This window comes from Elephantulus edwardii, unplaced genomic scaffold, assembly GCF_000299155.1.
Source record: "Elephantulus edwardii isolate Elephantulus edwardi_28Jun2011 unplaced genomic scaffold, EleEdw1.0 scaffold00132, whole genome shotgun sequence".
NCBI lineage: Eukaryota > Metazoa > Chordata > Mammalia > Macroscelidea > Macroscelididae > Elephantulus > Elephantulus edwardii.
This window is the reverse complement of record NW_006399882.1, coordinates 6495620-6521490: the sequence shown is the minus strand read 5'-3', so window position 1 is coordinate 6521490 and position 25871 is coordinate 6495620. Positions and strand designations below refer to the sequence as shown.

General features: G+C 41.4%; 1 protein-coding gene across 3 annotated transcripts in view; it reads left to right on the top strand.

The window, feature by feature from the left end:
• The window catches only part of MAGI1 (membrane associated guanylate kinase, WW and PDZ domain containing 1), an 810123-nt gene that overhangs the window by 700198 nt on the left and 84054 nt on the right, over positions 1-25871 (top strand). For all 3 annotated transcript variants that reach the window (XM_006893840.1, XM_006893841.1, XM_006893842.1), the window contains exons 7-12: positions 2160-2195; positions 9359-9416; positions 13411-13520; positions 16464-16556; positions 24409-24591; positions 25116-25736. In XM_006893840.1, coding sequence (XP_006893902.1) covers positions 2160-2195; positions 9359-9416; positions 13411-13520; positions 16464-16556; positions 24409-24591; positions 25116-25736 — 1101 coding nt within the window. The remainder of the gene's footprint in view (positions 1-2159; positions 2196-9358; positions 9417-13410; positions 13521-16463; positions 16557-24408; positions 24592-25115; positions 25737-25871) is intronic.

Sequence of the window (25871 nt, the reverse complement as noted above, 5' to 3'; positions counted from 1 at the left end):
TCCATGGTTTGACCTCAGCCCCTTTTCTCCCGCTCACTCACTCTTCCTCCTCACCAATCTTCATTGAGTTCCTGCTTCACAGCAATTAAATGTGGGTTTGCTATTCTTAGAATACTCTCACATTTCACAATTAGTTATTGAATGACTTCTTTGAAGTATGTTCTTGGCTCATCAGATGCGTCAGTGAATACAGCAGTCAGAAAGCCCTGCTGTTTCAGTCATTTTACTCCTAAAGACTTGGAGATTTCACATGTTCTTCAGATCATGTCTTGAACTTTCCCCTCTTGCCTTTAGACCTATTTAGGACCCTTACTATTTATGCCTCTTAAACTACTAAATTAATCACCATTTTTACTTTCTGTTTATTTGGGAAAGTTTTGGGCTTCTGAATGAATAAAGACATGTTAGGTTTTTGCTCATTTTTACCTCTTTCTCAACCAACACATGACTAGCAGGTTTCTTGTTGTTGTAGTTATGTACTGTTGAGTCAGAACTCACCCATAGCTGACTCTCCTTTGGGTTTTCAGAGGCTGTAAATCACATGGGATGAGATGGCCCGTCTTTCTTCCGCAGAGCTGCTGGTGGATTTGAACCACCTGCCTTTGTGTTGGCAGCCTACTTCTATACAACTAGAGACTTGTATATAATAGGTCTCAATAAATGATTATTGAAAATCTCCAAAAACATTATTAGATAATAGTCAAATGGACAGTTTCATGAATGATTTTGTGCAAATCCGGTTACCTTTTTTAGGAAAAAAGTGCTAATGTCAAAATTCATTATTTGCAACTAGACAAAATTCATATCAAGAATGATACCTTTAGGTTGTGGTTCTGGAGAAGAGTACTGAATATCCCAGGGACTTCCCAAAGAACAAACATGTGTGTCTTGAAGAAGGTGCCGCCAGTGGCATCCCTAGAGGTAAACAAAGATGGCAAAGCTTTGTCTTTCCTACTTTGGACATGTAGCTAGGTGAGGCTATAACGTTGCAAGGGACATCATGCTTGGAAAGATAGAGGGTCAGCAAAGGAAAGGAAGACTTCCAACGAGATGGATTGACCCAGTGACAGCAGCAGTGGACTCAGGTGTGTCAGAGATGATGAGGATGGCACAGGACAGGGCAGGGTTCAGGTTGTCTGTTCACAGGGACTCTGTGAGTTGTACTCAACTCAGTGACACTTGAAAACAAAATAACATATGACCATGGTGATTGCTGAAAATCATTGCAAAGGCAATTATTAATTGTTTGCTTTTAAAGTTCTTTTTCATGTGTTCCTGTCATGCAGTGAGCACTGGCTACATCGTGGGGGTGAAAATATACGTGATCCTTCTGTTTGTGGAGCAGTGGTGTCAGGCCCCAGCTGTAGTTGGGGAAAATTTCTGTAAGGAACCATTCACTGTGTCCAGTCTGTGCTCACTTCTGATTAACAGTGCAGTGGCTGCCTGACAGTAAGAGGAGGGCAAGAAGGGAAGTGATCTTGACTTTGTTCATTGAAATAATGGAGAACATTCTGAGCATGGAGACTCTTACATGCAAGCACAGAATCAATACTCTGCCACCTAATACCTCTTTAGGGCAGTGCCTGCTGGAAGTCACTCTTGACCTTGATGGGCATCAAGACATAAACTCTTTCTATCTTTTTTTGAAAGGCATTTAAGTGCAGCTCATTTTACAGTCTGCAATCCCAATTTGACCTTCTATTCTTGCAGCCGCAGCATCACTTACAAGTAAAGTAACACTTTAATTGTGAGTAATTGTCTCCCTGATTGCAGGATTATTGAAGGATTAAAAAGACTAATATTCAAAGGCCTAACAGCTTTAGCAGCTTGAAATAAAGTCTGTAATAAGTGACTTCCCTCTTCAGAACATTGAAACCACAAATGTATTTGTCATCTTTTACAACCAATCAACCCCTATGTTGACATGCAGGGAAATGAGCCCTGTAATTATTTTGCCAATATAAGCTCTTAACGTTTTGTGATTTACACTGAGGTCACAGTTTACTAGCCAAACCGATGAAATAAGCCACAATGCAGGTAAGGACGAAAGCCAAGGATGTGTTTGCTGCTTTGTGTCTGAGGGGAGTTTCTGTTCTGGTGCTGGTGTCTGAATGTCTCTCTCTCTTTTCTGTCTCATTCCTGCTATTCCTTTGGAGAAGAAGGGGTACACACCGAGGAGCTGGACAGTGAACTAGGTAAACCCCCCAGCCCGCTGCTGCATGACTCGCATTGCATGGACTTCGCCCCAGGGAATTGCTTAATCCCTCCTGTTTGCATAGTTTGTACGTCTGCAATTATGATTTTCATTACAGCCTGCCTGAGAAAGGTCACTCTCACAACCTGTGTGTCTGGCAAGCAGGTATCACACAGAGTTGTAATAAAGAGTGTCCGCAGAGAAAGGGTGAGTGAACTGAGATCAGAACAGAATTAACAAATGGGCACTAGGTCATCTTGTCAACAGAAGACTGCCTGAGGACTGAAGGACTGTTTGCTTTGTCCCTTGAGCCTTGATGTAGCTCCTCAGGACCTTATTTATTTGTTTTGTGTTGATATTTACCTACATAGGTGATACAAAAATAAGCAGAGGAGAACAAGTAAAATCCCCCACGACTAATCTGAGGGTGGTTGTTGTGAACCATTGAGACAGACCCAACCGTAGCTGACCCTCAGTGGGTTTTCTGAGGCTATAAATTGCACGAGGGGAGATTGCCCATCTTTGTTCCCTGGAACAGCTGGTCAATTCGAACTGCATGCCTTTTGGATAGCAGCATAGTCCTAACCACCAAGCACCCGAGCTCTCTGTGGATTGTGGTAGTAATAGCAATCCTAAAACAGTTCCAATGATTGATCGTTAATTCTTAGTCACTACAACCCTCCTCTCTACCATCTGTGCTGTACAAGAGTTCGTGTACTTTGGACATGTTGTCTGTCAGTAGGGGTCAGTCCTAAAAAACAGGCATTATTTTGGGGAAAGTGCAGCATCAGTGAGAGAGAGGAAGACCCTCAATGAAATGAACTGGCAGAGTGACTGTTACCATGGACTTGAACGTGATGGGAGATGGTAAGGCTGGTGCAGGAGAGGGCAGAGTTCACATCTGTTGCTAATAGGGTCACTGTGAGTCATGGTCGACTCGCAGCACCTGACAACAAACGACTGTATGATACTGGTTTTGAGTCACATGCTTCATGTGTTGACCTTGCCACTGTGTGTGATGGCTTGAGAATATGTCTTTGTGCCCTTTTCCTTAGAGGATGTGTGTTCATGTAAATCAAGTCTTGACTACTCTAGCTGTTATCATTCCGAAATAATTTACGTTACCGGATAATGCCAGACTCTTTTATCTTTCCTGTTAGAATATATTGAATTATGTTCCCGGCTAAATTAGATGTTTTATGTTCAACTTGGAGCACTATTAAAATCCATTTGCATTCCATCTGATGTATCCACCGAGAACTTGATGGAGAAGCAGAAGTTTCAGCTGAATTGCAGATGAAAGCCTTGGCTAATTGAAAATTGACCATGATATTTATGTTAACTAGATCATCAGTCTGAATAAAACGGTCTTAAGATTATTGAATCTGCCCAGCATTTTTGGGATTGCCTTAAGAACTGAAAGTATAAATCTCTATGAATACAGATTATTGTTTTCACTTCTTTTTCTGTAGATAACCACAGTTAATTAGGGATAGGATAGATGATCAGTGTACTTTTCTTAATGCTTGGCATTGTACTACTGTAACTGATGGATTTGCCAGCGTATGGGTCGATAGCTATTGATTGGTCTATTTTTATAGATACTTAATAAGTTGTCCTTGTGCTCATTGTGGTAGGGATGTCTTGAGGTTGACCGTGGGTGATAGATAGCACAGTTTAAAGCTAACTTTATCAGAAAAGAATCTATTGAAGTGATTGAAATAAATAGAGCAAGGCTTTCCAGACACCAAATGAACGCCTTCGTCGTGCTACTAGGGGCTTGAAACCACTCTTGGTACCCAGATAGCATGTGAGGGTGACCATGTGTCGGCTGTGGCTGGTCACTGGAGAGTGTTCAGCTCTGCTGTGGGTTGAGGCCTGTGTACGTGGAAATAATAGAATTTTAGGGAGAGAAGCATCTCTGGTTTTTTTAAATGTAACTATTATGCAACGAAGCAGGAGCAGCATCCACTTCCGAAATGGCTTGCCTCCAGAAACTCTGTGTACAAACAGTGCTCAGGCTGTTCGTTCATAGGGTCGCTATGAGTCGTCTACAACTCGATGGCACCAAACAACAATTATACAACGAGACCATCCCTATGGTGTTAAAGACTCTAGAAAATGAGTTTTGATGGCTTCATCCTATCCCATCTTAATGACCAGCCATGCCATTAGAACAGGTGTGTTTTGGTGGGGGCTGGGGCTGTCTCAGGTTGCCTCGCTATGAAACCCGGCCTCCCCCACTGAACTTCCCTTCCCTTCATTTTTAAACCACCACCAGGATGAAGCCCGCTGCTCTTCCGTTTATTCCGGCTCCTGGTGTCCCTGCAGGAAAGAGTAGAGCTGGCTTGTAGGCTTCTAAGGCTGGAAAGCTTCACGGTCCGTTTATTGCAGGCAGAACTGGCCCGGAGGTGTCCTGAGGCTGTACATTTATTTTTTTTTTAACTGAATTCAATATTGTGTAAATATTGTCTGAATAACTGGCCACAAATTAGTGGTTTTTCAGAAATATTTTGAAGGCATAGATAGTGTGTTTAACTGGGGATGTGCCAGCAGCAGCAGTTTTTTGTTTGTTGTTTTTTTTTTTAATTATTTTATTAATTTTAATGAACATTGTACATTTTTAAGGGAGTAGATTCCCTCCTCTTTTTCCCACAGAGTGACTGGCGGGTTCAAACCACCGAGCTCTTGGTTAAAAGCCAAATTCATTAACCATTCAAGTTCTAGGTCCTCTTCTTAGTAAAGAAGCACTTAAACAGTCAGTTCCAAGAGTGTTTGTGAGGAGATAGAATTAGAATGTCTTTGTGATAGTCAGTGTCTTTGATAAGAATTAAGAGACTCATTTTGTGTCTGGAAAACATAATTGCATCTATTTCTGTTACTTACGTTTTAACAGTTAATTCCCATTTTATTATTGCTCTTTTGGTGCTTCTTTCTACCTCTATTACAAGACAGGAGAGGAAATTAATCACATTCTACAGCGCTTGCCCCCATGTGCCTTGGCAGGTAGGATAAAGATATGGCCCCTGAATTTTGCCCACGGTGTGAAGAGTAACTTCCACAGATAAACACACTGTTTTCTCTCTGCATTCACTCCATCTTCATTGACAAGCTCACTGCCCGCTTTCTTAATAAGAGGGTCCTAATTTCAAACAACAGCAGCTGTCAGGTTTTCTTGACACTTCCCACGAACAATGTGATTCCAGATGTGACAGTTGACACCCTCTGTGTAATCTCCTCCTGAGAGGTGTGGGAAGCTGCCTTGGGTGCTGTACACTGATCATCTGATGATAGAGTTGTCATTTCTGAACTCCACTGTCTGAGCGGGGTCAGTGGCTCTATTACGCACTCTTGGTTTGCAGACTTTTTATCGCATCCTCTGCAGACAGCACCCAGGATAGAGAAACACTTGTAGGTAAACTTTGTTCAGAAACTGTGGTCCCTTTCTGTGCCGAAAACCTGTGAGGAGTGCTGGACGCAGGGAAAGAGTTCTCCTCCCAAACAAAACGATTGTTGAAAGGAGTCACTGTCTACAAATTCAACTCTGATTTTGTACATAGCTGCTCGTCTGTGCACTGACAAATCCCTTTGGAGAAATAATGAAAGTGCTCAAGTTTTGCTTTTAAGTAGCAGCATAATACAGCCTGAGAGTTGTAGAGGCAAGAATAGTAAACATGCAGGCTGTATACATTTGTTCTATTCCTTTTGCTCTTTCTTGAAACCGTTGCCTTTTTTTTTTTAATGAAACATATTGTTTAAATTCCATCAATCTTATTTCTACTTTATAAAAGACAGTTCAAGACCACACGGTCCTACCCACTCAGTGGCCTGAGTAGTGCCATTTTTAAATGCTTTCTTGGTGCCCAAGGACCCTGGTGGCACGATGTGTTAAGCGTTCTAACTAATAGGGTCAGCTGTTCAGTCCCCTCCCATCAGTCTAAGGGGAATGATGAATCAGCAGGCTTCTGCTAAAAGCACACAGCCGCGGAACCCTAAGCTTCTCTATGAATTGAATTTAACACGAGTGGCTTTAATATGTGTGCACATTTTGGGTTTGTTGAGTTTTGGTTTGTTTTTGTTTCATTTTAAATTATTTTGGGGATTATTTTGGTTTGGGTTGCCCCACCCCCTTTTTTTATGGTTGGTTTGATGTTTGTGTGTTTTGTTCTGCATACCAAGTGCTTTGCTAAGTGTTTACAAGCATCTTCATTTCATCCACAGTTGACCTTTGCTAGTAATCCAGGAAGAAATTTGGTTCAGAGACCTAGTACCACAGAGCAGTGATATAGCCGATGAGGGTTCTAGAGGCATGTAATACCTGATATCATCATTTATTGCCTTGACATAGAAGACTAGCTCTTTTGTGGACTTCAGAGTGTTTTAGTAAACAAAATTTTAATGTATTTGCTTTCTGTAACTCTGGCATCACAAGACGTCTGAGCTGCTAACCAAAACAGCAGTTTTGCTAAGAGAGAAAAGATGTAGCAGGCAGTCTCCTCCTGTGAGAATTCCAGCCCTGGAAACTTTGGGGGACATTTCTGCTCTGACCCTATAGGGTCACTGTTGATTTGACAGCAATGGGTTAACATTTTTTGGCTTAAATATTTCCTCCCATTTCCCATTTTTTTAGGACCCAATGGCAAATTCTAGGACAAACATCTTCCTTTTTTAAATTGATGACCCATTTCTATTTTAAGCATTAGAAGACTAATTCCTGTTATTAAGATAATCACCACATTGGTAGTGAGAAATCTATCTTTTTTTATTTAAAATGAGTTTTTACTTGGAAAAAAACCCAGGGAATTTCTGGAGTTTATAGATCTGTTTTAGATGGAAGTGTTTAAATTTACAAATGTCTTCAGAAGTGTCAGTTGACCAGCTCCATTTGACTACAGAACAGGAACAAAGTCCGAGGGTCTTCCATTTTTGTCTTCATATGCCTGCTTTACAGCACTCGCCATGGTGGTTTTAAATGGTCTGCTTGCACCCTGAACCTAGAGTTTTCTTTCTGTCCCTGCTGCCTAACATGTTCCTTGGAAGAGAATAACCTAGTAACATTGCTAGGAGTTAATTCAACTCTGGGGAATACAGTAGAACTATCCCGTAGGGTTTTCTAGCCAGTAATCTTTACAGATGCCAGCTGCCACTTCTTTCTCCCAATGGTGTGATTGAAGAGTTTCAACTGCCCACCTTAGGTTATGACCTGCATGTTTTACCTGCTGCACCACCAGGGCTTCTTGGCAAAGTAGACACTCAGAACTGGTTTTTCAAACTGATAATTGAGTGAATCAAACTGTCAATATTTTTCCATTTATCATCTAAAAATAATCAGATTGAATATTTTGATTGCTGATTTTTCAGAGGTTTGGACTCCATTAAACATGAGGTGGTCCCCCTACGTTCACCCACTCCTTTGCCCCGTGCCAAAACACACAGAAGACTGGTTACCAGTTGCCTTTTAAATGTTGTTTTGGTTTTTTGGTGTGGTTTGTTCTTGGGTTTTTTTGTTTGTTTGTTTTGTTTTTTAATCTTCAATTTCCTAACTCCTTGGAAATATTTGCCTGGTTCATTTTCATTTAAATGATAATTTCCAGCTTTGTAAGGGAAAACTGCTCCCCAGGTATTTGATCTGCCTCAGTCCCCAAGACTCAGCATGTAAACATGACAAGTTGTAGCAACATCTGCAAATTGGACCTGTCTGCCATTGTAGTAGCTTAAGGCTCCCAGGATTCAAAGACTTCTTTAAAACCTGTTAAATGTTTCTTGTTAGTGTTTTGGTGTTTGTTGTTGTTGTTTTAATTAGGAGAAAAGGGGGGAAACTTGTCTCTTTGTTTGAAAACAAGTAACATGTGGAGCAAAACCCATGAAATTAATGCTTCTTGATGTGCAGCCAAATCTGAACAAAACATAAACTTTGAGTAATTAGTCTGTGTGTGTTTGTATGCACCCATGTGCTTCCTTGGCAGTTTGGGATTGTGTCTTAACGATTGGTCACTATTTGGAAATGGTGACCACATCACTCCTTGACTTAGTATAGATAGATAGATAGATAGATAGATAGATAGATAGATAGATAGATAGATAGATAGATAGATAGATATAGACGTATATCTCTCTCTATAAATATAATGAGTGTCATTTCATGTGGCTATAGTATTCCAGTCAAGCTGAGCTTAATAACCACTTTGAGAAATAATGATTCACTTTAGTGTAGAACCGTGCAAGGTTACTTTAACTCTACACATGTAAGGGTAGATTTGAAATTATGTTGAGTAATTGCTGCTATGCCTCAAAGAAGTGCTTAATGACATAGAGCAACTCCTATTTGCTCCTTTCACCAGCTACAATAATCTGGTGCAATGGGCTCTTCCACAATAGGGCATTATTTTAACAGCTCACTGTTACTTAGCTAATAGAGTTCCATCCTGTGATGTGAAACCTTATGAAAGACCATCCAGCAGAGCACAGTTGAGCTTTCAGAAAGGCGCATGCATCCCTCACCCAGTTCCCTTCTCCCTGCCTGTGGGAGTGAACTCAGCCTGCCTCCATGTAGAGTGAGCGTGTAGAGGGTGGGCCCTGCTCCTCTCGGTGAAGTGCTGAAGGAGATGGCTTGCCAGGATACAGCAATTCAAAACCTATCTCCATGTGCATAATTTTATTGACTTGGTACAAGGAGAAAATGAGATGCCATTATTACTGATTCCATGGACAGCAAAACCACATAATTATATTAAAAATGAAGGAAAACATTCATTTTTATACATGTTTTGCTTGTTCAATAAGACAAAATGAGAAACTATAAATATTAAAGTAAGAGCTAGCCATTCAAGGCAAATTTTAACTATAGTTCCATTAGAATGTAACTTAATAGTTGACTTAGAATGAAGGCATCAGAAGCTGCTTTTTATTAAATCTTTATTTTGTCCATAGAAATTCAACAGGTAAAAAACTGGTCTTTATGTACAAAAACATGCTATTTTGCTAAATAAACATGCACACTGGTTTTTGTTATTATTAGCACACATTTTTATTTGTTCTTAAGGCACCTTTAAAAAAAAACAAAGCAAAAACGACTACTCTCTTTACTCCGAACTCGGCTATTGAAAATTCACAGGTCCTTCCACCATATACACTTCTTGTTCTAAATATTCTTTTCTTTTCCAGAACTGCCTGCTGGTTGGGAAAAGATTGAAGACCCTGTCTATGGTATCTACTATGTAGAGTAAGTACCTGTTGATACTCTGCAGTTCAGCTTATTCCTGAATTTTGCACGCTACAGTTTATCATCACTGCAAGGTGTCAACACTAATAACAGTGATGATGTAATGATGTAGTATTCATTCAGGGAACCCTGAGGTGTAGTCTGTAAGCAGATGCACTGCTAGTGCAAAGGCGGTGCCTCGCTGGTGGTTCAGATCCTCCAGGGATGCTGGGGAGAAACCTCAGGCATTCGCCTCCAGTGCAGTTTACAGCTTCAGTGGAGGGGCAGGCACCTGTGAGACGGTTCTGCTCAATGGCAGTGAGCAAGTGTGAGTGTTCTTTTTGTGAGGGCATTGGTGGCTCAGTGTTAAGATTCTCTCCTTCCATCATACAGGAGAACTGGGTTCAGTTCTCAGCAGATGTACCTCGTGCACAGCCTCTGCCTTCTGTCAGTGGAGGTTTGTGTGATGCTGTGACTAGGAACAGGTGTCAACAGAGTTTCCACAGGCAAGACTTCTTCCTTCTCATGTGTGGGAGGTTGTCCTGGGTTTGGGACTGATTCAACAACAGCTCAGATAAACATGTGCATATGTATGTATTTTAATGACTGAGAAAATGCTCTTCAAATCTAAAGATAGAAAATTCAGTGTCTGTTTTGTGCACCACTATCTTACCAAGGCTCTGTGTGGTCTTGGTTTATGTCAGGATCTTAAAGAGTATTATTTGAATGAATTAAGTAATGAAAGAAAGAGAGAGACAAGGGCGGGAGGGAGCAAGGAAGGAAGGAAGGGAGGGAGAGAAAGGAAAGGAAAGAAGGACGGACCTGGGATTTGCTAAACTAGGTGAATAGAGTTTAGTTCTTTTCAGGAGAAAACCCGATTTTACTTACTTTTGCCCTGCCCTGGTTTGATCTCAGTAATTACTTAATTATCCAGAGAGGAGCAAACCGGGGGGGGGGGGGGGGATTTTGTACCAATGAGGGAGTTTTTCTTTTGCTTTTCAAGGAGAGGAGCAAGGGGTGGGGGGGGGGGGGGAGGGCTGTGTGGGATAGAAGTGCAGCAATGAATGAATGGAAATAAAAAATCTCTGTAAATGTTCATTAAAAAATGTATGGAATGTTGTCAAGATTAAAAAGAACATTGTGAATCCTTTTAAATTGTCCCCTTTACCTGTCCTTTTTGGAGAGACTATATATGTGGTCTTTATCTTCCGTTTTCAGAGTTTCACATCATCACTCTCCTATATTATTTATTCCATTCTAGGGTTTCCAAGGTTATGATCTACTGAGTAAGAAGTTGCACTGCCACCCCAAAGGCATGCAGTTTGAATCCACTAGCCCCTTCCAGGAGAAAGATGGGCAGTCTTCTCTCATGCGGTTTACAGCCTCTGAAAACCCTCTAGATGGTCAGCTGTGAGTCAGATCTGACTCTGCAGTACCTAACAACAGTAGTGTGGAGCATGTGCTTCATCTTTTCATCCAAACAGCAACGGTGATAGAGTCCTAGAATCCTAGGGTACCATTTCCGGTTAGCATACCTCACGTACAGCCACTGCTTATCTGTCATTGGAAGCTTGCATGTTGCTGTGATGCTAAACAGATTTTACTAGAGCTTCTGGTCCAAGATCGACTAGAAAGAAAGGCCTGGAAAGCAGCCAGTGGAGACCCTGTGCATCACACGATTTGCTTTCCATTGTGCATTAAGTTGCTATGGAGTGGGGACCATAGAGGTTGGCAGCCTCTAACTGCAACCACAGTCTACTGACAGAGTGATAACACTGGAAGAAAGTTTTCCAAATCTAAGAGAAAAATGTGTGTTGCATCATTTCTTCTGAGATTGATGAGGAATAACTAATAAAATGCCCTTTGAAGGAAACAGATGCCATGTAGATATTTTGTCGTCACAGTCGTACCTGCCACGGTGACGATAACTGGCATGCTTTCTCTCGCTGCTGGCAATGAAAAGACATTTGTTTAACATCCTGGTGATGAGCATATGATGAGAAAATGCCAGTCCATAAAATGCTCAGCATTTTACTGTTAAAGAAAATGAGATCAATAAAGCAGTCACCCTTGAATAGTAGCATACATAGCATCTCCTTTCTACCAATCCAACAAACAGGACTGGGAATTTGGAGCATCTGAAAGGCAGTGTTGGTCATTCCTCTGACCTTAATAAAATAAATCCCCCTGATATGCCCACATCCTTCTCAGACATGCGCAGAGAGCTCTCTGCCTGTTTGGGGCTCATTTTGAGTTCTCCCTCTACTAGTTCATTGAGAGGGAAAAGAGGTAAGGAATGATAGTTATGATGGCTGAAGAGATAAAGTTTGGAAGCCAAGTCATTATCTCACTGAACACTTCTTTGTGTCCTTTCAGATACAAGAGTCCTTATTACTCTCTATTAGTAGAAGATACTTGTGTTTTCCCTCTCTGACAGATTTCCACCTTACACAGATTCCTCCCAGCTTCATATACATGTCTAGAGAGCTCTGGTGGCCTAGTGGTAAGAACCAGTACTGCAGTCCTGAGTGCACATGGTTCAAATTTGCCCAGCTGCTCTGCGGGGAAAAGGAAAGGAAATCTTCCCTGCAGTTAATTGCTTCTGAAAACCTCTGGAGGGTCTGCTATGGGTCGATTCTGACTCGACAGCACACAGCAACATACATGGGTATTTATATAAACACAAAACGACAAAGGTTATGGGGAGATATATATGTACATCTACTCACATATAAGTGATCTTGTTAGATGTTGTTGGGGAGACTGTGACTCAGTCTTTCTGGGCCTCTCTCCTGCTCCATCCTCATGCTCTTTAACTTGCTCTAGCCTATTTTTACAGTCACTGTGTCACTGTGTCAGTTCATCTTATTGAGAATCTTCATCTCTCCTCAGATTATTCACCTTTCCCAGCATTTCCTCCACTCTGCACACACACACAGACACACACACACGTGTGTATACACACACACATTTGTTTGTGTGCACATGTGCATGTGTACACATAAAGTTTGTGCATTTATAAGTACAGGGAAGCCTGTGAGAGTAGAAATGCCATAGAATTTGCCTTTTTTCCCCACCACCTTTCCATTGCTCTCTCAAGAATCTTGCCTCCTAAACACCCGAAGAATGTTCCTTCTGAGAGGTTTCCATTTTCTCTGATTTTCCGTGTGTGTTTGTGTGTGTGTGCACGCACACATATGCACACATCTATGTGTGTGACTCTGAATTTACTAGTGTTGGAGCCATCTAAAAATGTATCTAGGTCTTTGTCACGTTCAACACATCCCATCTGCTTAGTTGCTTAGTTTAGCTTTATTTGGAGTCTTTTTGCCTAAGGTCCATATTTTAATCCTGCCTGTGTGTCCATTGATCAAAATAGCTGACAGATGTCTGTGGAATCCTCCTTTAATTTAATTGTTTGGGTGAATGCTTTTGCCTCTGTGAAAGCTGTTTGTGGGAAAGGTATACAGTTCTGAAATTCTATATTACGGACATGCCAGATCTGCTCTATAATCTCATTTTTCACCAGTTCTATAATCCACTTCTTACTGAGTTAAAAACCCTCTATTTTGGGGGAAAGCTTGAAATTTTGGAGACCATCAGGGGTTAAAATCCTGGGATTTGAGAGCAGACAGACCTGTGCTCACAAGTCACCTGAGCTGCCATGCCTTGCTCCTGGCTCGCTAGCTCTGATATGTTAGATGAGTGATTATCTTACTGCTCAGAAATTTACTTTTCTTAGCCATAATATATGAGTGAAAACAAGACATGCCTCATGGCATTTACTGAGGATTTTAAGATCTAGTGCGTACAGCACAACGCGGTACCTGGTATGGTGAGCAGTCGGTGTACAGAAGCTATTAATTTTTCTTTCCTCTCCTTAACTGCACGTTCTCACACACAGTGGTAAACATCTCGAACCACCTGCTTTGTTCATTCCCACTCCCAGGTCTTGGCTTGCTTGACATGTGGGCTGCAGTGTTTCCTAACAGAAACTGTCTGCCTTCTTCCTCAGCCACATCAACAGGAAGACACAATACGAGAACCCCGTTCTGGAAGCCAAACGGAAGAAGCAGCTTGAGCAGCAGCAACAACAGCAACAGCAGCAACAACAGCAACCAGAAGGTTAGCTTCCTTGTGTGGCTGTCTCTGGAGCTGTGGGCAGAGCACTCGGGGTGAAGCCTGAGTGCTGACACCCCCATGTGGTCACTACTGGACTTGAGGCCACACAGGCTGAGCTCTCACCCTCGGGAGGCTTCAGGGCGAGCCCTTCAGAACCAGAGCAGCCAGACAGTTCCAGAGCATTTTCTCTAGGGTAAGACAGGGCATCCTGCCCCAGAGGCCCCGGCAGCTCCGCTCTCATTTAGAAGGTGGAGATTCAAGGTGCCTTTACTCTCTTTAGCCTGGAGAATGTCTGATGAGAACAGATCCCTCTTGTACCAGCAACCTTTGCAAAGCACTTGTATCTACATCTAAACAGTTTTTGCACTTTTATTCTTAGTTAAAGGACATGGAACAGATTTCATTTGGAAAGCGTTACATATAGGACTTGGGGATAATTGGTGATTTTGACCACTTTTTCAGACTAACAAATTAATTTACCCTCTTCTTTTAAAAATAGTAATGATTCACCAGATGCTCTGCTGGAGAAGGAGGAACAATCTCCTCCTGTATCAGTCGGATCTGATTTGATGGTACACACAAAAAATAATGAAATAAAATAAATTAAAAAAATAATAGTAATGATTCAGCAATGTAAAATGTTAAAATTCTTCCCTCCATGTTCCATCCAATTCTCAGAGACAAGTGAAGTGCAGAAATTTCCTAGCAATAAACATGTTTTTAGTGACCTATTGTTCAAGCTTAATATGTATTTCTTCACATCTTTCTATATTAGTTAATAGAGGTTTATTTACCCTATAATTTCTAATCACTGCTGGATTCTATTTTATAGTTTTTAATGCTGCAGAACGTTCTATTTTATATATCTGTTAGCTTTATTTGCCCGTTTATTGATAGGTATTTTACAAGTTTTGATTATGGTCTTTTTTTTTTTTAATGGTCTTTTAAAATACAGGCCTCGGCGAGTTCTGGTGGCCTAGTGGCAAGAAGGTGCACTGCAATCCCTGAGGTTCATGGTTCAAATCCACCAGATGCTCTGCTGGAAAAGGAGGAATAATCTCCTCCTGTACCAGTCAGATCTGATTTGACGGTACACACACAAATAATAATAATAAAAAAAATACAGGCCTAGTATACTTCACCCCCAATATAAATACATTTAAAATGTGAATATCAAATAAAGCCCCTCTACTTCTATTCTCGTGATGTTGTTGTTGTTGTTATTGTTGTTAGGTGCTATTGAGTCATAGACGACTCATAGTGACCCTATGAATGAAAGACCTGAACATTTTTATAACTTTGATCGTTTCTCCACGTTCATAGAGTTTCTGGAGGCAACCTATTTCAGAAGTGGATGCCACTCCTGCTTCCCAGCTTGTGGTATTAGATATGAGAATTTATGTCTTATACTAAGGGTCAGCAAGCCTTTCCTATAAAGGGCCACATAAAGGATCTGTAGCAACCAGTCCATTCTTCCTTTGTAGTCATAAAACAACCAGAGTTTAAATAAAAATGGGCCTGGCTATTTCCTAATAACACTTCATTTATAGACTGTGAAATTTGAATTTTTTTATCATTAGCCCATGTCTTAACCTGTTACACTTTTAAATTTTATTAATACCCTTCAAAAATGTGGAAATAATTTTTGCCTCACAGGTTATAGAAAAAATAGGACAGATTTGACCTAGGGGCCCCATGGTTTGTCAAGTATTTCTATAGTCCATATATTTCTCTCTCTCTCTCTCTCTCTCTCTCTCTGTGTGTATGAATTTGTCTAAAGATTTGAAAAATTATCTTTTTTTTTCCAGTTTCTTTTCTAGTTAGGATATGAGGATGTGTGTTTTCTTTTCTTTAAAATTTTCATCTTTTTCCTGAGCTGGTGAAACTTGATACAGTCAGAAAGTGCCACTGAGTATTGTGCGACTGATTGGAGTTAGAGCTGGAGAGTGATTTTGGGGTAGCTCTCCAGAGCCATTCACTGGAATGTATTTTTGGGGGCCCCTGAGATGAATACAGACACAGTTAGGGCTCATTAATGGACCCCATCCACAAGTTATTAGAGATGATGGAAAGTGGCACTAAGCCTAAGCTGCTGGGCCCCATCTTCGCTACCTACGTCAGGTATTCCTCAGCAGTTCAGCCGTCTCATCACACTACACAGGTCTCACCCTCCCAGGAATGGCCTTGGGCTTTCTGTCTTTCCTGACATGGTCTCACGTCAGCTTGTGCAACTAGGGAGAACTGGGGTTCATGTTTCAGCCATACACTTCCAACCCCGAAGGACTTGGACCAGAGAGCGGAATAATTTAGGGTCTTGTCTTCTTCAACATTTTGTTGTTGTTGTTAAGTGCCGTCAAGTTGCAGGCGACTCATAGCAACCCTATGAAGGAGAATCCCCAATCCTCTCTCCAGGTTCATAGGGTTTCCGGAAGCAAGCTATTACAGAAGTGGATGCCACTCCACCTTCCAAGCTTGTTTCAATCTGGGCGCTCCACCCCACTCTCTGTCCGCATTAAGTAACCAACCATTAGCGCATATGACACATCAGTTTCACAGTGTTCAGCCTCACAGCACTCATAAGGTACCGCTTGCTGTACGGCAACTTGTACACCAGGGCTATACGACCTAGAGGAATGTCTGAACAAAAACAATGACAGACAGGCCCGAGGGCCACAGATTAAAAGTCACCCACCTTTGGCTTGGTAGCATCGCCTTCTGTCCACTGGGCCAGCTGATCTCTCTCTCTCTGTGTTGATGTTATTGTTGTTAAGTGCCGTCGAGTCGCAGGCGACATAGCGACTCATAGAGAGGCTAAATTATAATTTTCTGTTAACCTGAGATGTGTGCCTCTGGTTTTGTTGGTTTGGGCTTCTTATCAGGAAGGTCATTCCTAAGTTAGTTTGCCGTTTGAAGGAAAATTGTGCCACTTTGTTCTCTTTACCGTAGAATGGACGGAAGATCATTCATCCCTTGTGCCTCCTGCTGTTCCAAGCCACCCCCCGAGCAATCCGGAGCCAGCCAGAGATGCTCCACTTCAGGGTAAAGTTTTTTATAAATGCATTATAGCTTTATCTTCAAAAATCTAATTATTTTTAAAAATGAAATTGATAATTCCCCGCTCACTCCTCTAATAGTGGACTATATTAATAATAAAAAAGAAATATAAATATTATTAATCAAACTTGTCAAGAAAAATGAGAAGCTTGTCTCAGTAAATTCCTGCAGCCAACTGTAATTCTCTAAAAGTTTTAACTCCTTGAAAAAGTTAGTGACTTTGTTTCTCAACCTCAGACATTCATGTTTCAGCAGTTTCTCGTAATGTTGCCATTTTGGACTGGCTAATTCTTTGTCGTGATCCGTGCTGTCCTGTGTATTTTAGGGTGTTTTAGAATACCTCTGACCTCCACCCGTTAGATGCCCCCTAGCCTCACATCAGTTGAAACAACTAAAAAGATCCTCAGATATTGTCAGATGTCCCCCGGGGAACAGAATCTTTTCTGAGCTGTAAAACACTCATTTAAAGACTAGAAATATTTCATATTTTGTTCGGTAATATATATTTAAAGAATGAGATATTTCAGGTTATTTCTAGTCAGCCTAATTGCTTGTGGAGGGTTCTCTGAGAGTGTGAATGACACAGTATTATTGTATTTGAAGATTCCCTCCCTTACTTCTTAACACAGTTCTGGCATTTATTCTTGTGTTAGCTATTTCAGTACTTCTCACTTGCTTTCATTCACAAATAATATGAACTCCTAAAGATGCTCATTTATGAAAATTTGAAGCTCCAGAATCTTGGTACTTTCAGCCTTCATTACCATTAAAGTAAAAGGTGAGAGAGTGAGTGTGTGTGTGTGTGTGTTTATATTTTTGTTTCCTTTTCAGTAGAAAAAGTATAATATCATCGTGTGAAGCAGAGGTGGAATATCCGTAGTAGAAAACTATTGAAAAGGTTAATGTTTGTCTTCCTTGCAACCATATTTAAGAGGTTTAATTGTATTAGAAAAATACAAGTAATTTGAATACACCAGCTGTTTGGTGGGAAAAAGATGAGCAGTCTCCTCCTGTGAAGTGTGCAGCCTCTGAAAACCCACTGGAATGCCAGTTGAGTGGATTCCAACTCTGTGGTGTATAACAACAGTATAATTTTAAAAAGACGAGACAGAGACCCTTGCTAGCCAATGTTGTCATGAAATTATTAACATCTCTTTCTAGAAAATAATGTCCTCTGCCTTGAACATAGCTTTTAATAGTAATAATGGTTTTAGTAGAAACAAAGCATGATAAAGAATGACATACTGGTTCGTTTCAGTGTGCTGTGGCCCCTTGAAAAGTTTTTGAAGGATAAGATTCCCCCTTCGATACTCATCATGGTATAGAAGCAACACCAGTCTTTTTTAAGTTCTTGCAGCCACAAAATGCAGACCCTCTAGAGCCTTTGCTTGTGCCATTTCCTCTGTCGCCAGCATCTTTTCCTTTCACTCAGAACACCTAGTCTTCCTGAAGGAACCTTGGGGGTTTAACCCACGCTTGGCTCTAACTGAACTGTTAGCAGTTCAGACACACTCAAATGGCTCTAGAGGAAAAAGAACTTGCAGCCTTGCTGCTCCTAGAAACCACACAGCCTAGGAAACTGGAACAGGTGATTCTGCTTTGTCACCTGGGGATGCTAGAAATAGACTCAGCACACCTAAACAGAACAGCTTGCCCCAAGGCTCTGCACTGGTCCCAGATGGACTTCCTTTCTCCCTTCTTCTTTGCCTGTTGTTGTGTACCATTGTGTCACAACCAACACTTAATTGGGTTTTCAGAGGCAATAAGTTGCACAGGAGGAGATTGCCCATCCTTCTCCCACAGAGCAGCTGGTGTACTCGAACCATAAGCCCTCAAGATTGCAGTGCAGCTTCTTGCCACTGGGCCCCCAGAGCTCCCTCTTCCCTTCCACTCCTAATTCTTCTTTTAAAGACTGTCTTACTTGATAGAACTATCACAGTTTAGTTAGGACTGCTGTTTGCATTGTATACCTTGATGCATGCTTTCACTATTTCAACATTCATTAAGCTTATTCTTATTACCATCTTATACTTCTCCTGTATAGAATTTGGCCTCTGATGGCATAGTCCATAGAGAATTGCATGCTAACCCAAAAGTGAACACGTCTTTGGTGTTTAAATCTACCAGCAACTACTTGGGAGAAGATGGGCAGTCTCCTCCTATGAAATTTTTAGCCTCCTGAAACCCACTGGACGGTCAGATGTGAGTCATATTCAGCTGGAAGGCAATAAGTTTTATAGCATTTAACACAATTCAGAATTTGTGTTCATTTATAAATTATATAAAAATACTTCTTTGATTTCTTTTTTTTAATCCTATAGAGGAAAGGGATTATGTTATTTATTTTTAAATTGTGGGACAACCCAGACTCACCATTGTCCCTTGATAACGGATACTGAGATTCATTGTTGAGTGAGCAGTACACATACTTACATGCATGTGTATTTATTCATGTGTTATAGGCAACCTCTCCTGTCCTGCAGGAATTGTCCTGGGTATTAAATAAAGCTTTTAAAAGTTCAGGTTCCACGTGCCGTATGCTTTGTGCACTAAAGTGAGTGAATTGGTTGTAGGGTATTTAACTGTAGTAGGCACTTTGTCGAAGATTCCTAACCTTGTTTTCTTATGAGACTTTTATCTTCTTTAGCCATCTTAGACCTAATAGTGGAGGGCTCACTGACCTTTCTTTGACATTGGCTCTCTTATTCTCACTGTACTATAGTCTCTGTTTTGTTCCTCATTTTTCAGAGACAGTTGAAATATTTGGACATATTCTATACCAGTGAAGCCAGTTAAAGTCCATATGCTCTGACTGTCTCTGTTGGTTACAACTCGTGGTCACGTGCCTGCTGGTCAAATGTCATAGTTTAGTTTCCTGATGGTACCGTCTGGATGGAGCTATGTAGTTAGTAAATGATCTGCTATTAATTTTGCCAGATTCACCCCGTTTAACCAAACCGTCCCTTGATCTAGAGCACACCTAGTGATGGTTTAAAAAGGATGTGCTTGTATGAGTTATGGTTACAAGCAAAACAAACTTCCTGACTTCAGACTTTTACACTGAAGTCCCAACAGTGATGACACTCGACTTGGAACTGAATTATAGCTGCTGCTCTGGCAGGTTTTTGGAGGCTGTAAATCACATGGGAAGCAATTGCCCATCTCTCTTCTGCTGAGTAACTGGTGACTTTGAATAGCAACTCAACTCCCTACAGACCACACCAGAAAGAGCTCAAACGTTTACTAGGCAAGTATTTGTCAACTCGCACTTCTCCACAGTCCTTTGCCATCGACACAGTGATAATAACTCACACTCACTGTGTTGTTCCTCTGTGCTGGCCCTTCCCAAGGGCCTTGCTTATGTAATTTGTCACAGTTAGCCCTTAAAACGCTCATGTGAGGAAGGGATTATCTACATCCATTTTACATACAATCCTTGGCAGACAGAAAAGTTAAGCAAGAGGCTCAAAAAGCAAGGAAGTAGTATAGATTGAAACCCACAAAACATTTTAAAACTTAAATAAAACCTTTTAAGGTTTTCTTAAGGTTTTTGGGTTTTCTTATTTTGTCTTTTCCTATCTTTTTTTGTTACTATGCTACATGACCCAGCCTGTACCATTCTGCAGAGAAGACATTTGCTGCTGCTTATGGCAATTTTAGGGTTGTTTTTTTTTAAATGGAAAACTTAGTTTGTGAGTCACCCTGACTACATTGTAGGCACTTGTGACCACCTGTGACTGAGAACTACATGTTGGTCAGCACAAAGAGGGAGCACCCATCCCTGCAAAACTAATGCTACTGGGGAGTCCTGCACTAGTGCAGAGGAGGACCCTAACCTGGCAGGAAAGCGAGCACCTGGGGCTTATGCAAGTCTAGGTTTTGTAGCTGAGACTCACAATATGCTGATCAATGAGTCTAGACTAAGAAGGGAGTATATTTTAATAAACTACCCAGGCTGTTCTCATACACAACAGACTTTAAAGTTAAGGAACCCCACCTGGGCCTGTGTCATCTGCAGAGTCTCTGTTGTGCCTGACTGGGCTTTGTTGCCACCACTGTGATGACCCATCTCACTGAAGGTTTGTTGTTTTTTTCCCCTGACCCTCTTAGGATCTCCTAACAATTACATTTGCCACATGGCTGCAGCAGAGAGCTTCAAATCCCAGTGCGCAGAGAAAGAAAAACGTTTCTTTCCAAAAATCTCTGTTAACTAATGACCCACCCATACGTAAAAAGTAATAAAATGTACATAAACGTGAAACCGTCTGATCTGCCTTCTCCAGTTAAGTGGTGGGGAAGGAAATCACTGGTGTCATTTCAAAGCTCTGCTCATGTCTCTATTAAGTTGAAAACATTCTAATACAAAATATGCTAATAGGCTTTGGGGGAGGGAAAAAAAAAGCCAGTGTGTTTAGATAAACGGCCAGGCATGTTCTCACATTGTGTAACCTTGCCTGTAAAAAGGGTGAAAAATCTCCAACTCCCAACCATGTCTCCAGCTTCTCAAAGGCGTGTTAAATTTGCATTCTGTGCACTGGTTAGTGGATTTACTCATTCAGCAACAAAAAATGTCAGTGCTCATAAAATGTCCTGGAAATGTGGCACTGGAAATAACCAGTTGCCATCACGCCCTAACTGGCAAAGAAACAAGAGCATGGGGCGTGTTCAAATGTAAATTTGGGGGCCACGCCCCAGAACATGTTAAATTCTGACTCATGGCCACACCTGTGTGAGAGGCAACTGCACTCCCTAGCATTTCCAGTGGCTGTTTCTTCAGAAGTTTTCTAAATCTGTCTTCTGAAGCACCCCTGTGCGGACTCAAACTGCTAGCCTTTTGATTAGCAGGTGATCGATCATGTTAACCATTAGCACCCTTGGGGCCTGCCAGTCCTGTATTTTAACACAGATAGCTCATGGGGGTTTTTTTGCCTTGGCAATGCCTGTAGTTTCTATGAATGCTATGCACACTATTCGCACATGTCATATATGTAGGTACATTATATGAGGCAAATGGAGTGTTCATGTGTAGAAGGATGTTGTTTTCTGCCTTTCAGTCAGAACCAATGTATAGCTAACCCTCCAGTGGGTTTCCAGAGGCAGGAAATCACACAGGAAGAGATTGCCCATCCATCTCCCATAGAACAGCTGATGGATTTGAACCACCTATTTTTGAGATTACAGTGCAGTTTCTTACCAGCAGACCATCACAACTCCCTAATATGATGATGTTGTTGTTGTTGTTATTATGTGGCATTGACATAATGCTGTGACTCACAGCAACTCTATACGCAGTAGCTCTGAGCTCTGCTCTGTCCTGAGCCAGTCTCACTGCCTGTGACATCCCCACTGTCCTATATAGAGGGATATATGTATACATATACATATATACACATATATATAATAAACATACATATATACATACACACATATACATACATATATATACATATCTATATATAGACATACATATATTTTTTTTAAATATTTTCCGGGATATACAAGCAAATATTTCTGGCCTCATGGAGCTCCTATTCTATTGTTGTGTGTTGTATATTCCTAACTGTGCCTTTCCTGCATGAAGGTAAGAACAGTAAGTTGAAAGCTTAACCAGTAAATAGGATTTATACTGTATTGGAGAGCAGCAACTGATAAGAACAGTGCAGAAGGACATGATGCTTGGAGATCTTAAAAGAGGTTTTGCAGTTTTTACTAAGATTATTCCTCAGAGAAGATGACCTCATTGTGAACATGGCGTGTGTCCACGTCTCTGCTCGAGTGAGACCCTTTCCCCTCAAGCTGCCTGAAAGATTAGTCTCTGCGTCAAGAACATGGCCAACATGCCCCTCCCCTCCACAAAAAGTACAGTTCAGGGGTTAGCTCACCCCTCCTCCTTTTCCACCTAACAGCTGCCTGAGCCATTTTAGCCTCACAAGTCCTTCTGACAACCATCCTCACCTTCCTCATACCAGGGCAGGTGATGCCCCAGGATGTATCTCCTGGGTGCTGCCGGGCCTTCCCCACACTGGCAGGGCTGGAGTTTGTCAGGCATCCAGCAAGCCGTCAGAATGTGTGAGAGCATTTAGTGAGCAGACTCGTCAGTGTAGGCAATTTAAAGGAGCCTTTTAAAAAGGCAGAAACTTCTAAAATACGCAATTAAGAATTGTACGTGTGCCCAGGGAACTTTTAAGGCCTTTAGATATAACTAACCTAAAATAACTCTCCTTCCTTTGTGGGTGTCAGGCTCCCGGGACTGTGAAAATGGGAACTGCCCAACTTCTTTTCTTTTTTGGTAACATTTTTTAGAACAGAAAAATACAGACAGGAAAAAAAAAACTCTGGCAAGGGCAGGCAGTGGATGATGAAATTAGGAGATGTGAAAGAGGCTGAAAGATGGAATTGTGTCCATTATTTGACATAACCAGTGAGCTTCTTAATGACAGTTTTGTGCCCAACTGAGGCACAAAAGAAAATTTTTTGTTCGGTGTCCAAATAGTAATTTGCAAATTTCTCCAAAAAACTAAGTAAACCTTAGGCGGTATGGTTTGGAAGTTGCTTACCTAGAGTTCTATTAATTTATTTTAGTGATACCATTAAATCTGGAGCTGTATGGATCTCGTCATTAATTGTTTTTATTGATGTTGTTTTTTAATATCTTGAGCCATATATCCAGAGAGTTTCTTAAACAATGAATTTTAGCAGTGGATGTGTTACACTTTCTCACAAATTAACAGCAAAAAAATCAGGTGGATCTAAAATTTAGTAAAAGAAAACAAAATAGTAATAATTATTTTCATTTTTAAAATAGCAATAATGCACTTGTATTACTGTTCACAGCCAAGACAGATTCATGGCATCATCTGTGCATTTTTAAGATAAATTTGATTTTAAACGAAAGTGTTTACTCCAGTTGGCTTCAGAATAGGAAGCCGGAACCTAGGCACCACATAGGAAGCTGTATTGTAAAACAAACAACAAAAAAGAAAACAAAGCCCGAGTCTACTTTCTATGAAAATCTCTAGGGCAGTGCCATTGCTGTTAAACTACATGAACCTCAACCAAAGAAATACATCAGGCGATTCAACCTTCTCATGTGTCTTCCATTAAATCTTTTCTTTTTTATGATCTATAGTACTCTAGAAAAATAGCAATAAGGAACTGAGCTGCCAACTCAAGAGTATGCAGTTGGAATCCACCAGCTGCCCCATGGGAGAAAGATGGGAATTCTTATGAGATTTACAGCCTCTGAAAACCCACTGGAAGGTCACTTCTAGATCAGTTCCTCTTTGACAGCAGATAACAACAGCTGCCTTCAAGGTGAAGCCAATGTATTTTGTGGTCTGAGTAGCACTGACTTCCTTTTTCAATCAGCAGGCCTTTCTTTAGAGTCTCCTCTGGGTTAAGTCACCCCTACAACTGTTTGATTAATTAGTCCTTAACTGTTTACAAGGAGCTCTGGTGGTGTAATCAGTAGGGAGATGTGATGCTGAGGCAAAGGCTGCGTGTCTCCACCAGTTTAAATCCACCAGTAGCAACTCAGGAGAAAGACAGGCAGTCTCCTCTCATTGCAGTTTAGAGCCTCAGAATTCTTCCAATTCTAGGAGTCAGGATTGAGGCAATGGCAGTGCATTTGAGTTGAATAACTGTTCATACCACCCAGAAATGACTTGGGGATGTCTTTATTCTTAAGGAAGACTTCCTTAAGACGTACATTATGTCCAAATGCCATAACACTTGAGCTTGAGGAGTGTTTAACATTTTTCATCTTTTCTCAATTAATTTCTTTTTCCCCCACTGCTGGTCCCGTTGCTTATGTGTGTGTCATCCCCCTTCACTCTAGGCAAACCCTTTTTTACGCGAAACCCTTCTGAGTTGAAAGGCAAGTTCATTCACACGAAGCTGCGGAAAAGCAGTCGTGGCTTTGGCTTCACGGTCGTCGGAGGAGATGAACCTGATGAATTTCTCCAGATCAAGAGCTTGGTCCTGGATGGGCCTGCCGCACTCGATGGCAAGATGGAGACAGGTACAGAGACCAAGTGGACCCCACATGTCCTAAGCTGTGTGATTTATACCCACGGCGCCGCAGGACAACACAGCACCATGTGATGGCAGGGTTAGCGTTGTCCCTTAATAGCTCTGGAAATGAGCTGATTCCTCCATAGTCTACATTCTTCTTTTTGTGAAGATCAAAACTTTTGCAGCCATCTAAACCTTGGGGGGCTGTTAGGTTGCTATTTAGTGTAGTAAAGGAATAATTGACTAAAAATGTCGGTTCATTTGAACAAAAGGATTCTAAACTGGAATTTCTGTGGTAAGAATTTATTTTAGAATAAAGTCCTTTCTCACTAACAGGAAAGATACTGGATGTAACACAAGGCCTAATTAGCAGTTAAAATAAATAACAGAAGCAAGCCTTTTGTGCCCTGCAAAACCCCCTCTAGCCCAGTTTCAGTTGAGTTTTATATGAATACAGCATAGCATTACAGTTGCTGAGTTAACTCGTCTGCGTGCTATTTCTTTTTAACTGCAAACTCTCATCTTTTGCAGGAGATGTAATTGTCAGCGTGAACGACACCTGTGTTTTGGGACACACGCATGCTCAAGTTGTGAAAATCTTCCAGTCCATTCCCATCGGTGCCAGTGTGGACCTTGAACTCTGCCGAGGTTATCCATTGCCTTTTGACCCAGATGACCCCAATACAAGTTTGGTTACCTCAGTGGCCATATTAGATAAAGAACCAATTATTGTGAATGGCCAAGAGACCTATGACTCACCAGCCAGCCACAGTAGTAAGACAGGCAAAGTCAACACCACGAAGGATGCCAGGCCCAGCAGTCCGGCTGACATGGCTTCAAACGGTTCCCATAGTTACCCCAATGACACCGTCTCTCTGGCTTCCTCCATTGCCACTCAGCCGGAACTCATAACTGTTCATATAGTCAAGGGGCCCATGGGCTTTGGTTTTACAATCGCAGACAGTCCTGGAGGTGGTGGCCAAAGAGTGAAACAGATTGTCGACAGTCCCAGGTGCCGCGGCCTGAAAGAAGGGGATCTTATAGTGGAAGTGAACAAGAAGAACGTGCAAGCGCTGACTCACAACCAAGTGGTGGACATGCTGATCGAATGCCCAAAGGGAAGCGAGGTGACGTTGCTGGTGCAAAGAGGAGGTACGAGGCTTTGTCCTTTCATTTTTCAATTCCAAACCCCTTGTTTATCTTACCTGATCTTCAGTTGACTCCTTGGGACTTGTCTTATGTTTATTCCTTTGAGATTGGTTTTTCTATAAGTGGCTGGAAATGAAT